Source organism: Tricharina praecox (genome assembly GCF_024521635.1).
Source record: "Tricharina praecox strain CBS 144465 chromosome Unknown BZA05scaffold_15, whole genome shotgun sequence".
In the NCBI taxonomy this organism is placed as follows: Eukaryota; Fungi; Ascomycota; class Pezizomycetes; order Pezizales; family Pyronemataceae; genus Tricharina; species Tricharina praecox.
This window is the reverse complement of record NW_026250417.1, coordinates 704423-717085: the sequence shown is the minus strand read 5'-3', so window position 1 is coordinate 717085 and position 12663 is coordinate 704423. Positions and strand designations below refer to the sequence as shown.

The following is a 12663-nucleotide window of genomic DNA, read 5'->3' as shown; positions in this document are numbered from 1 at the left end:
AATCGTGGAAAATCGTGGAAAATCGTGGATGGCCTGGGTGCCTGGCTGGGGAGGGGAGCCTGGGGAATATCGAGCATCAAGCATGATGCATCAAATACAATCAGAATACGGTACGATAGCCGCGGTAAAAAAAAGCCGGCTGCATCTACGTATGTACTCTACTAGGTACTCTACTAATCGAAGACATCTGATGATCCTCATGGTGGAGGAGGCGGGGGAGGTAGGGAGGCGGGGGAGTGGGGTATGCATAAACATGTATGCAGACATCATACATGGCCACAGCCATGGGTACTTGTCAAGGGCATCTCCTCGGGAGCGAGCCTTGGGGAAAGCATTCGATTGTTGTAGACCGATTGACTGCCAGATCGAGGCAATCTCAGTTGTGTTCTGTCTGGTTTGGTTTGGTTTGGTGGAACACTGTAGGGGTCTGAGGAGGAGTTTGTTTCGTTTCGGCAGCGTAGGTAGACGCATGTTGATGTCCGTCCGTTCCTCCGCTCGCTCGCTCTTCTGCCTACTATGAGCATTGGAGATGCGCGTCCTCCGCTGCTCCGTCTTACTCGTGCAACGCTGGGAATATATTGCATCGTCCTCGGAATCGTCGGGCTTCCTCTTGTCCGCGTTTATCATGCCATCGCCGCGTTGCAGTCGGAGTCCGTCCTCCACTGGAGAGTATGTATGATGTGTATTTACGTCGAGAGGGAGGAGGGAAAACATCGGCTGACGTTTTGGTATCAAGGCTGCCGATTCGAATACTCGGACCAGATGGGTGGGCTGGGTTACAACTTGTGATGGCTCACTTCACTCATTGCTTAATATAGTTGCGGGTCAAGACTCAAGGACGAGGCTCACGGTTCACGGTTCACGTCTCTCTCGAAGCCTGAAGGCGGGTCGTGCTTCCGTACCCTAATGTCATGTCACCGCCGGCAACTACATATCTATGGTAAGAATACTATGTATACTCCAATGTGATGTGACCGGTAACCAAGACTCAAGTATGTAAGACGCCGATATGTATAGAGGTAGGTACTATGTATACTCCAACGTCACCGGCAACTGTGTAAGAAAGTACCCAAGGTATGGATGAGGTATGTATCTACCTACCCACACACATACTCGCCTTGCACCGATTGCAGCCCGGGTCCGCACAGCGTTCTAGATCTCGACGTCAAGCCGCAGCAGGTAGAATCCCGGGGCAGGAGGGGAGGGGGGCAGAGCGAGCGAGCGAGCGATCCTACAGTGCTCGATACGGTCAACGGTTGCGAAGATCCGGCGCGGGCGGGCATGAGAGGAGGATGCTGTTCTGTTCTGTGCCGAAACACGAGCTGCCCAGACATGATGGATGGCTTGTAAACCACTTATGACTTGCAACCAAGTACTCTACAAGTCTCCGATACTACAGGAAAAGCATTGTGAGACATCGCAGTCTCTGGGATGTCCGGGAACTAGTGGTCTGCTAGTAGTACTGTCGTTAGTTATGGCCTCAACGGCCCGAAACACCGTGCGCGGCTGCAATGCCTGAGTCGTCGCCGTCCCGACGAAACGCAAACCATGCACCGCCCACTCGACTACTCTAACTACTCTACACTCCGCGCCACTTTCCCCCACAGCCGCCTGCCAAGCAACTATCTACACACTTGAGTAAGTAGAGTAATCCAGTTACCGACCATTTGGAAACAGCGTTTTTTCCCCGCAATCGCACGAGCGTTTCTTTCTTCGCTCGGAGATAACTAGTTCATTCATGGTTGCATACGGAGATGCTCCGATTTCCACGCGGTCCGCAGATCTCGCCTCCTCAGCCTCAGATGAGAATACATTGCGCTCCGCCAGGGCTGAGGTAACCAGGTCGCTAGGTGCGTACGTCTGACGCGCCGTGCAGGGGGCGGTAAGTACGGTATCTATGCGAGCGTGTGGGCTCAGAGCGAGCGAGAGAAAGACGTCCAGAGCGAGCGATAGAAAGCCATCCGCCCAGACCGGGCGGCGTGGCGATATTGGCAGAGCGGGTGAAGTGAGGCAGGAACGACTTGAGGGTGGGGGGTGGGGGGAAGACTTGGACTTGGACTGTATGTAACTGCAAGTGGGCCGGCCAGCCACATGCGGACAGACTATTGGCGGGGTACACCAAAGTCCAGGGCTGACCCCCCCTCCCACCCCCCATCTCCCGCCGAATGGGTTGATTGAGTCCACGATCGTGCTGCGTGTGACACTGCATGATAACTGTGTACTTGGCTGGCCGGACTGGGGAGAGAGTGGGCGAGAGCGAGCGAAAGAGAGCTGGCGGAGGACAGCCGACACATTCCAGCTCAGAGAAGGAAAATCCGAAAATCCCATTCTCCAAGCGAATTCGAACGGTCCTCCCCCACACCCCCTCGGAGGGAGTGGTTGCCGCAGAATCGCGACGGCTGAACACAGCGACCGTTCGTATACGACACACGCCCGTTCGTGAATGTACCAAAGTACCAAACTCCCTGGGAACTCTACTCTACACTACACGACACTACAGACCTCGCCTGCATCACCAGCCAATGATCGCCAGGGGCAACCGCACCATCGCAGCCTTCCGTTCCCGGCCGCCGCTGCACCACCCGTCCAACCGTCACCGAACCGAACCTGCCCCGTCGTTCGTTGCGCTTGTATTCTGCCTGGCGCGTGGGCTGCTGGTACAGGCCCAGCACTCATCCGTACCGGCAGAATCAACCACCGACTGGAACCGTGGGAAGGGGTAGTGCTACGGCATTCCCTCCAAAGCCGCGTCTGGTCACAGCTCTCCCTCGTCTCTCGCGCCGTGTCCGGTCACAGCACTATACAGTAACTAAGCACACAGACACCGGTGCGTTAATCTGGATTATACCCACTCCTCCTCTCGTTTCCACCCACCCCCTCCACTACCCTACCCTCCCCGTCGTTGGGGGGGCGCAAGCGTCATGCCATGTCGGCCTACACGTTACTTACGCTACCGGATGTTTGTGCTGCTGTCCCGTCGGTGCCCGTCATTCACTGCGTACCTTGCAACCCCCGTACGGTGCGGTTTGCGGCCGAGCTGTTGTTGTTGTGGCCGTTGTTGTTGGTGCAGCCATGTTGGTGCAGCTGTCCTGGGAAGGGATATAAGACTGCCGCAGGCACCTCAACTATTACTTCGTGCTCGATCCAACATCAACTCCAACAACAGCGCCACTCTTTCACAATACGAGCTTCGAATTAACTGCCCCGACGGCATTGACGACTCGGTCTTCATGTAAGTGGCTATCCACTGCGCTCGCCAGCCAGCGGCCGCCTTGCGTCTTGACGATTCCCCTACATACTGACATGCGTGCACAGAATTTCCAGGCGATCGGATAGTCGTCTATCTAACGTCTGCAACTTCCCTTGAAATCGTATTTTATACGGTACGAGGGCGCTGCAGCTTGCCGGACGGTTCCTCGAAAATCCTTGCGTTCCAGGACGGCTGCCCCGAGTCTCGAGTGCTCACCCCTAGCCGAGTGTTCGCTGTATTCACAGCAACGATACCAATACCGCCAACAAGAAATCCTCCCAGAACTCTACTCCCCCTCAGAGCTTTTGCCATCCTGTGCATCGAATAGTCGCTTCCAGATTATTATTATTTTTTGAAAAAAAACCCCCCCCCCATCGTACGTGGTGCTGTGAAGACCTTGGCATCTCGGAAGCAATTTCGCGGACGGCTTTCATATCATAAAAGAGAGCCCTGTCCTCGATACGTTTGTCGAAGGCGTCCAAAAACTTCCAAAAACTTCCCAAAGCCCTTCCAATGTCTCGACACGGCACAGACATGCAGACTTTTCCCCGAATCATGCTCCTTCTGGCGGGATGTGCAGCCACCACCGCACAGGCAACCAATGGCGACGCTACCCTGGCGAAGCGGCAGACAACACACACGCTGTTCAAAGGCGAGGCGATACCAGTCGTAAACTGGACGTCGACAGATACGTACAATTTTACCTGGGGATTGACCGGAGTGGACAACTATGAGAACTTGAGATTTGGGTACGTTCCGGCTTGTGGCGAATCAGAAAGGTTTAAGGTTCCGTTTCGCTGATATTCGAGACTTGCAGGGACATTCTGGTCATGACAGCTGGTATTCTGCTGGCCATTCTCTTCGTCTATCGGGTCTACATGGCCCATATGCATCACGTTCGCTTGATCTCTTCGGTCGCCACTACTGCATCCGCAAACTACTTTGCTCAGCCGCTTTCGAAGGCTCTCATCTTCGTGCAGAAGCATCTCCTCATCGCCCCGCTCTTTCGGAAACGCCACAATGAGCCTCTCCAGACCAGATGGTTCCAGCTGTACCTGGGAACTCTGCCCTCAAGAGTCAACGGCATCTTGCTTTTCGCTTACATCTTCTCGAATGTTCTGTACTGCACTCTCTACCTCCCTTGGAACGGCAGCATCGGCCCGGACAACAAGCTCCACGCACCGACAAAAGCTTCTTTGGTGGCTGAATTCCGTGGACGCACCGGAGTCATGGCCACGGTCAACATGATCCCACTCTTCGTCTGCATGATGAGGAACAACTACGTGGGAAAAGCCGTTGGAGTTCCCTTCAACACGTGGAACCTGTACCACCGTTGGGCCGGCAGGATCGTCGCGTTGGAGTCCTTCGCTCACATGGGAGCGTGGACTGTGAACCAGGTTGACCATTCGAATTGGGCCGGCGTCGGAGTGGCAATCAAAGGATCCCTTTTCTTCCAGATGGGTCTCATGGTTGGTTTCCCCGCTACATGGATCGATACGAGTGCCGGGATGATACTGATATTACCCGTTGCAGGCCGAGATCGCATTGTTCTTTCTCATCTTTCTTTCCCTTTCGCCGTTGAGGCATGCCCATTACCAGATCTTTCTGGCTACGCATCAACTCTGCATCGCCTTCTTTTTGGTTGGAGCATGGCTCCACTGCCACATCGATGAGCTCCCCCATGAGAAGTTCGTGAACATCGCTATTGGTATCTGGGCGTTCGAGCGTCTGCACCGATTGGTCACAATCTACCGCAAGAACGTGCGTCTCGGCAAGGGTTGGAGTCTCAACAGCGCAGAAGTCAAGGTGGCTCCGGCTGGCGAGGATGCAGTCCGAGTATCCATCACGATGAAGAAGGGCTGGGAGTTTAAGCCTGGACAGCACGCTTATCTCTACGTCCCCCGTCTGTCCTGGACCCAGTCGCATCCCTTTTCCATTGCCTGGTCGACCACAACCCCTTCCCTTGCCGAGGTGCAGATGCAGCCGTTGACTCCGGTGTCTTCGACCCTGGCTGTGTGCAACGACAAAACGACCACCGCAAGGCTGGAAGTTTCTTCCACGACTTCTCTCGCCCACCGTAATCTCCTTACCTCGAAACCGAGGACAACCATCCACTTTGTTATCTCCCGGCGGCATGGCTTCACCGGCCGCCTCTACCGAGAAGCTTACAAAGCTGCACACAGCACCGACCCCGAGAAGGTGGATATCGCGCCCAAGCGCTTCCTTGCATTCGTCGAAGGCCCCTATTGCAACGAGGCGCACTCATTCGACTCATTCTCATCTCTGCTCTTTGTAGCCGGCGGATCAGGCATCACGCACCCGCTAGGCTACATCCGCCACCTTCTAGTAGCCAGTTCGGAAGGGCTCGTGGCGGCGCGCCGGATAAAGCTCGCGTGGGTGGTGCGCAACAGCCGGAACATCTCGTGGGTCAGCGACTGGCTAGAGGAGCTGTGGCGGCTCGATGCCAGGAGGGGCATGCTCGAGGTCGAGATCTACGTTACTAGACCCTGCTCCCAGTACGATACCGACATGAGCGGCGGCCCCCGCGTCAAGTGGTTCGCTGGAAGACCGCAGATGGAGGTGATTCTCGCCGGGATGCTGGCGCCCACGAGAATGCGCGGCGGAAGGGGCGCGCTAGCTGTTAATGGTACGTTGCATCAATCTTTCCGAACAGGCCCTTAGCCCAAAAAATCCCAAAACCCAGTTATTAAGATGGTGGTGCTGACCTTATTTCGTATTCAGTCTGCGGACCAGGTAGTCTGGCCGATAACGTCCGGGCGGCGGTGCGTGAGAGGGTGGACGAGGCTAGGATTGAGTTTTCCGAGGAATCGTTCACATGGTCCTGAATTTGAGGGTATGTACATGCTATGCCTGACAACTCTATTTCTCATTAGAAGGATTCCCCTGCTGACATGTATCCTAGGTACCCGATTTTTTTTACATTTTGCTTTTTTTACCTTTGAGTTTGCTGTCGGGTTTTCTATTTGGTGCATCTGTAGCATCTGTAGCATCTTGATGGCTACAGGGGGTTTTCGAAAAAATTTCGAGTTTGGGGGCTGTACAAATATTTGTTTTTTTTCCGTCTGTTAGTTACTCTACAGGGCACGGGGCTCGCGGCGTTCTTTGATTTGGCTGGCTTTTTTTTTTTACTGTTTTCTACTTACTGCTGTTTTTGTTTTTGCGGTTTTCCTAAAATATTGCTTGCTGGGCATCATCGTCTCTGTTTTATTACCATTACTATTAGTTTTCAAGATCCAAGTTTGGATTTGCGCCTGACAGCTTCTGGGTGGTTTTCCCATGGCTTTTTTAACTACCTACTCCTGAATCCGGTTCCTACCCGAGTTCAGAGTCATCATGACCAGTCTCTATTGCGCCGAGTGCCCCAGCACAACCAGTATCAGTGGGTACTTAACTTTGTTACAAGTTACCTACCGGATTGTTTCCCACTCCTTCCGGGTCATGAGTCCAGGCCCCGTGATTGCCGGGCAGTTTTTCCGGGCGTATTTTCTTTTTTTCTGTTTTCTTTCCTTGCTGGTGGTGTTTGGGGTTTGGGGTTTATATCCATCCGCCGGCGGATGGGAAGACTTACAATCCGGGGTTTGGTTAATATCGACGAGACGAACGGTGAGCCAAGTACTTACCTACCTACCTAGCTGCTCACATGCTCCCGTCGGCCATCCATCAATCCATCCATCCATATATTCCCTACCTACTACCTAGCACGAATCCAGAACCAGAGCTGGAACTGGAACCAGAGCTGGAAGAGGAGCTGAAACCAGCTCCGACAGGCAGGCGGACGTGCGGGCACACAGAGGCAGGAAGGCAGGAAGGCAGGCAGGTAAGTAGGCGGGTAGGTAGGCAGAAGGGCGAGCGGACAGGGGCAGGCAGGGCAGAGGCAGGAAGCCATCCGAGAAACGACCGTATATATCCGTAAGTATCCACCAACTTCAGTGGCCAGTCTTCGATCGGAACGCTGTGATCGCCGGTAAACAGCCTACAGGCTAGGTACGGGCTACCGGCTACAGCACAGCCCAACCCAACCCAACCGCGGAGGGTCGAGTGTCGAGGGTTGAGGGTGAAGGGTCCGTCCACTCCTCCCTGCCTGCCTGCCGGCGCGCCTGCCTGCCTGCCGGTTTGAGTTCCAAGCGTTCCAGGTGTTCCAGGAGGTACGTATGTCCATATGATGCGTGTATGCACCTTCTCGAGTGAGCATCACAGGTAACGAAGCATCCACCATCCACCATCCACCGCATCCGCATCTGTCCTCATTCCAAGTTCCAAGTTCCGGCTGCCCGCCGTGACCCCCCCTCCCAGGCTCCCTCCCTCCCCCTACCCTTCCCAGCCGGGAGAAGGGGAGTGTGCAGCAACGCACGGGACAGATCGATATCGTCTTGCGCAGCCTGGCCTGCAGGCTGCAGGGAAGGTGTGTAGATTTTCTGGCTGGCTGCATACGGTACGATACGATACGGTACGGAACGCGTGCGCCGGTGAGCGAGCGGGACACCTCCGTACCCGTAGGTCCTATGCATATGTGATGTGCGTAGGTATGTAGGTAGCCTAGACCTGCCACTGGCCGTCTTCCGCGCCCTCCCAAGCCCCATGGATAGTTTTGTTCTGGCTGGGTGCACGCGATCTGGGAGATCTGGCGGAGGGTGGAGGCTTATTGCGTTGGTGCGAGTTGTACGAGATTTTGGATTCTGGAGTGGCGGGCCGGTGTTTGCGTCGGCCGGCCGGCTGGGTTTCGCTGGCTGGCTGGGCGGCTTGTCGATGATGATGATGGTGATTGATTACCTGCCTGCCTGCACGGGGGAATCATACGTGCGTACTGGCGTGTGTGGATGGCAGAGTCGACGAGTCACGCCGAGACTCGAGAGATCTGATCAGAGATCCCTCCCTCGTCGTCCTGAGTCCTGAGTCCCGAGTCCTCCGGACGTGAGTCGTGAGTCGTGACGGAGCGCATGCCATGCGAGAAAGGCTTGATTTCTCCGGCGTTTCCAGCAGTACCCATGTGTGCTTGGGTGCACTGTCACTGTCACTGTCGCTGTCGCTGCCTGTAACTAGTACAGTTACATGTGACGCTTGCGCTTGTCAGCCCGTTTCCCCCTTCAAATGTCAAATGTAACGGCCACCGGCGGGATTAATCATTAGGCTATCTGTATATCTTACGGATGAAGCCAGCCCTCCGACAGACAGCCTGTCCGACTCGATCAAGATCTTGCGCATGTTGGCGTTGGTGGTGTTGGGGTATCGGAGACTTTGGGTATAGTGGCTGGTGCTGGTGGTGACCCCTGGGGTGGGTAGGGGCGGTGTCAGAGGCCGCCGAGATGGATTAAGCATCGGACCAGATGTGGTATGATGTAGTTCGAGTTTTTTTTCTTTCTTTCTCGTTAGCATTTTTTAGGTAGGTTATGTATTAGGTTAGGAAGGTACTCTACCTTCCTGTCTGTATCTGAAGCTGCGGTAGGCACGGTTAATTCCACCGGTGCCGTAAGTATATTGTATGTAGGGAGATTAAGGCGGTGACATCAAGGTACATAACGTGCTTACCCACCTACCCACCTAGCTGGCTGGCTGGCTGGCGCGTGAGACGGTACTGTAGGTTTGTTGCTGGTATATTAATTGAAGGAGTGGGTGGGGTGGGGGGGAAGAGAGGTCCCAGCGGCCAGCGGATGTTGGGCAATGGGAGCGATCGGAGATCCCGATTCCGGAGACAACTGATCTTCCGCCGCGGGCAACACACGCGCGCAGACCCAAGGGAATACCCGGGCCGTCGGGTTGCGGGGCCGCTGGTGACGTCGGCACGGACAGCGAGGACCAGGTGGGTTGCGGGGCAGTCCGCGGGGGGAAGCGCAGAGTGGATTGGAAAGTGGTGAGCGAGATCTGGAATCTGAGCGAGTTGTCACAGGCCAGATCCATCTATCCAGAGAGGGCGGGGAACCTCCAAAAAGACCTGGCTAGGCTGGTAATCATGACGTTGGAGACTCCGGTGCCGACTGATCGAAGATGAAGAGTAAACCCGAAGGGGGGGACCGGGGGCGAGTGATTTCTGGGCGGTTTCCGAGAGAGCAACAAGTTCCCATCGCCCATCCGAATGTTCTCTCGTGCTGAACGGTGGCTGGCAGGCAGGCCAAAGCATTCACTCCACGATAATCATCCACTCCTCTCTTGGCGAGCTGTTTCTTCTCCTCCACATGGATTCCCTCGAGTGACGACGGGTGCAGGTGCGTGCCGTGCGGGATTTTGACCGGGCCATGTGGAAGACATATATCCTCCAAGCTCTAGATTCTAGACCTCACTGCGGTTTGTAACGTCTCGACGCGTACGCATGCTCGCGCTCTAGGCTTTGTCAAGCACTGGCCTGGAATCGGGCTCGATTGGGGGACAAACATGAAGGGTAAACAGGAAGGCCGGGGTGGATGTTTCGGCTAAACTCGAGTTCCCCAGGTCTTTCGCAGCACCCCCCCGGCTGGATGGATGGTTTGGACCATACGTATCGAATTTCTGCCTGGAATCGAGACATTCCCCAGATCAATGTGGATGGTGTGGTTTGGGAAGTGTGGGGAAATGGCGAGACTGGCCGGCGTTCTGGTCATTACAAACACAGAACGACCTTGTAGACGAGTGGCTGGGCCGGAGCAGTCTAGGGGTATGCACTCGTTCTCTCTCGTGAATAGCACGCCGGGGAATACTAGAATTTTGAACCAGTTTTTTCGGCCATTACGGTTGACGACGGGATTCTTCTTTGATCGCGGGCATCATGAGTGCTCGCTCGATGCACGATTCGTATCACAGCGCTTTTGCTGGCGCTTAAGGCAGATGCACGCGCTAAACCAACTTTTTTGGTTTAGTCGGCTTCAAGCGAGCGAGACCATACATACGCGAGACCCACATGGCACAAGCTTCGGGGGTGGCGGTGGACGGAACGCACGGCGCATTGATCTGGCCCCGTTCCCCGTCCTGCACTGCAGATCTTGCAATACACTACCTACGATGTGGCACCGCTACCCTTACGAAATCAGGACCGATGATGGTGATTTCGTAAAGTTGTGCTATATTCAAGTCTCACGTTCGCTACTCGCTCCGGCAGGTTGCTTCTTCTGAAACCGGATTCCCTCAATCTTCCTGCGCCCGTGTCGAGTTTGTCGAGTACACTCGCCGGTACCAGACTAGGTACGACTAATATTAAGGCTCGACGCTGGTGGAAGGTTTGCAAAACATTCTCAAATCATGCAACTTCCTGTGTCTTGATTCAAAGCGAGGACTATGTTCTCCACCAGGAACTTGCGAGTGAGTAGAAAAGTTCAGATGGATGGAAACCCTAACTGAATTCGCTCCACTTCAACCGTCACGCGAGTTTCCGCCTCCTCCGTCCGATATGCCAAATACAGAAAATCACCCCCACGGCCCTTATTGATATCTCCCGTCAGGCAATTAAATCTTCCAGCCGTGGTCGCAAGAATATAAGTATTATTCGTAGGGCTGCGCAGCAATCCGACATCCACGACCTTGTTTTGATTGCGGGAGTCCTTGGCCGGTTTTAGGTGACGGTACACACCACCGCAGCCGCTGGCGAGGTCGGGGAACTGTGAGACTGAATCTTTCTGTACTATCACGTCGAAACCAGCGCAGGCGTCAGATACGGATTTGGTGTACTCAGGGACGAGCCAAACGTAACTGTGACGGCTAGTCTTGAAAGGGAGAAGGAGAGTGATTTCATATGACGGTGGCAGGTACTCCTGCCTTGGGACTGTCCTACCAACATTGGTGCTTCTGAGGAAGCCAGATAGCTGGGTGTACATTTTTCATCCGCAAATGGCTCAGATATCTAGACCTTGGCTTCCGTTCTTCCAGCCCCAGCCCACAACACCAGCTGTTCTCTCACAACGACGAAGCAAGCGACACCCATTCGAGTGATGTCATCCTACAACTGTTCTCCAGCTGTTTTTGATATGATTTTCGGTTCCATCTTTGGATTCAGCCATATCGGTCATGGCAGCTAGTACACTCACTTCCTCCAAGCCTTCCTGGCTTTCTCGTTATTCCCTCAGAGCCACCAAACAACATCTCATCTGATCGACCTCCCTCATCCCTATACCGCCTTCGACACAAGAGATTGACTTCACTTCAAGCATCTACTACACTTAAATCTTTCCCGTCATCTCCGTTTTAAACAACAAATGCAGGAAATCCTTGCCGCGGCGACTAGTAAGACGCTCCGTCATGTCAGTAAAAGCGCCACCCGTCATCCCGGCAACATCACTCGGACGCTCGTGACAGCGCAGCAATCCAACATCCACGACTTTTTTCATATTGCATGGATCTTTGACTGCTTTCAGGTAGCGGTAAGGATAAGTGTCGTTGGGGGTGAGGTCAATGAACTGCGCGTCCGACGTGGTCTGCTGGAGTACTATCTCGAAACCAGTGCAGGCGTTTTCTTTGGATCGAGTATATTCTGGTACGAGCCAAATGAAGCTGAGGTGGTCAGCCGGGGCTCGGAGTTGGGCAAACGAATCATCTTCCGTGATGGAAACTAGCGGCACTTACCTTGGTCCGAACCCGTGATTGATATTTGCGCTGCCACCCAGAAGTTCCCCAATAGCGTCTACGGGCTTGTCTGATTCTAACCAGGTGCGTACAACCTTGTGACATCAGCTACTAATCAAGCTCTTTTCAAGAGGGGGAGAGACCTTGATGCCAGACACAAACTCTCGTACTGCCACGTCGACAAAGATCATCACCTGTTCATCCGGCTTATTCGTGGTGCTATGGGAGTCACACGCAAACGTAATCCCCGGCGCAACAAAGACGCGCTGATACAGCTCCATCTTCGAATTTGGTCCTATCTCAACTGTCACCCCTCATCAGCCACTAACTTACCACCATCGCCACCACCACCAGTAGGGGAAACAAACACTTAATTTCCCTGTCTGCGTGACTCTCCCTCTCAATGTATGCCTCCATCCCAACGGAGGATATAAAATTCGCCACCTCCGTCGCATCACCACTCGCCTCCTCGACATTGACAATGGCAGCGACAACGCCGAACACGCAGGGCGAGCGCGTGTGATGGGTTGGCCTACACCAGAGGAAGCTAGAGATGAAGACGCTTTGCCAAAACTTTTCGACGAGCTTGCATCGGTACCAGTGCGTGATTGTTCCGCTGTTTTCCGTGTTGTCCATGTCGAAGACAAGCTTCCAGTAGAAGCGGCCGTAAAGAGGGATACGCATTGTGTCTCGCACTGGAGTAGGACTCGGATACAGAAGTAGAATAGGGTCGATGAAGTATGGATAACGGTGACGATTGGATAACTGTGGTGATTGGATAACGGCGATGATTGCGAGGAGTGAAAGTAAGTAACCAAGTGGGTAGCGTCCGAAGTGTCACTTAGAGAGATAACCCGCCGATGTGGAAC

General features: G+C 54.2%; 2 protein-coding genes across 2 annotated transcripts; one reads left to right on the top strand and one right to left on the bottom strand.

The window, feature by feature from the left end:
* Positions 1 to 4479: 4479 nt before the first annotated feature.
* BZA05DRAFT_338570 (ferric reductase NAD binding domain-containing protein) lies at positions 4480 to 6096 on the top strand (the record flags this gene model as incomplete). The annotated part of the gene is made up of 4 exons (XM_051480894.1): positions 4480 to 4719; positions 4784 to 5235; positions 5293 to 5897; positions 5993 to 6096. The coding sequence occupies 4 exons, from the start codon at positions 4480 to 4482 to the stop codon at positions 6094 to 6096; spliced, it is 1401 nt and encodes a 466-aa protein (XP_051338751.1).
* Positions 6097 to 11066: 4970 nt separating this feature from the next.
* BZA05DRAFT_474681 (uncharacterized protein) lies at positions 11067 to 12648 on the bottom strand. The gene is made up of 4 exons (XM_051488139.1): positions 12163 to 12648; positions 11938 to 12098; positions 11795 to 11889; positions 11067 to 11722 (listed from the first exon to the last, which is right to left on the bottom strand). Exons 1-4 carry the CDS (start codon positions 12476 to 12478, stop codon positions 11392 to 11394), a joined length of 903 nt encoding a protein of 300 aa, XP_051338750.1. The 5' UTR covers positions 12479 to 12648; the 3' UTR covers positions 11067 to 11391.
* Positions 12649 to 12663: the final 15 nt, after the last annotated feature.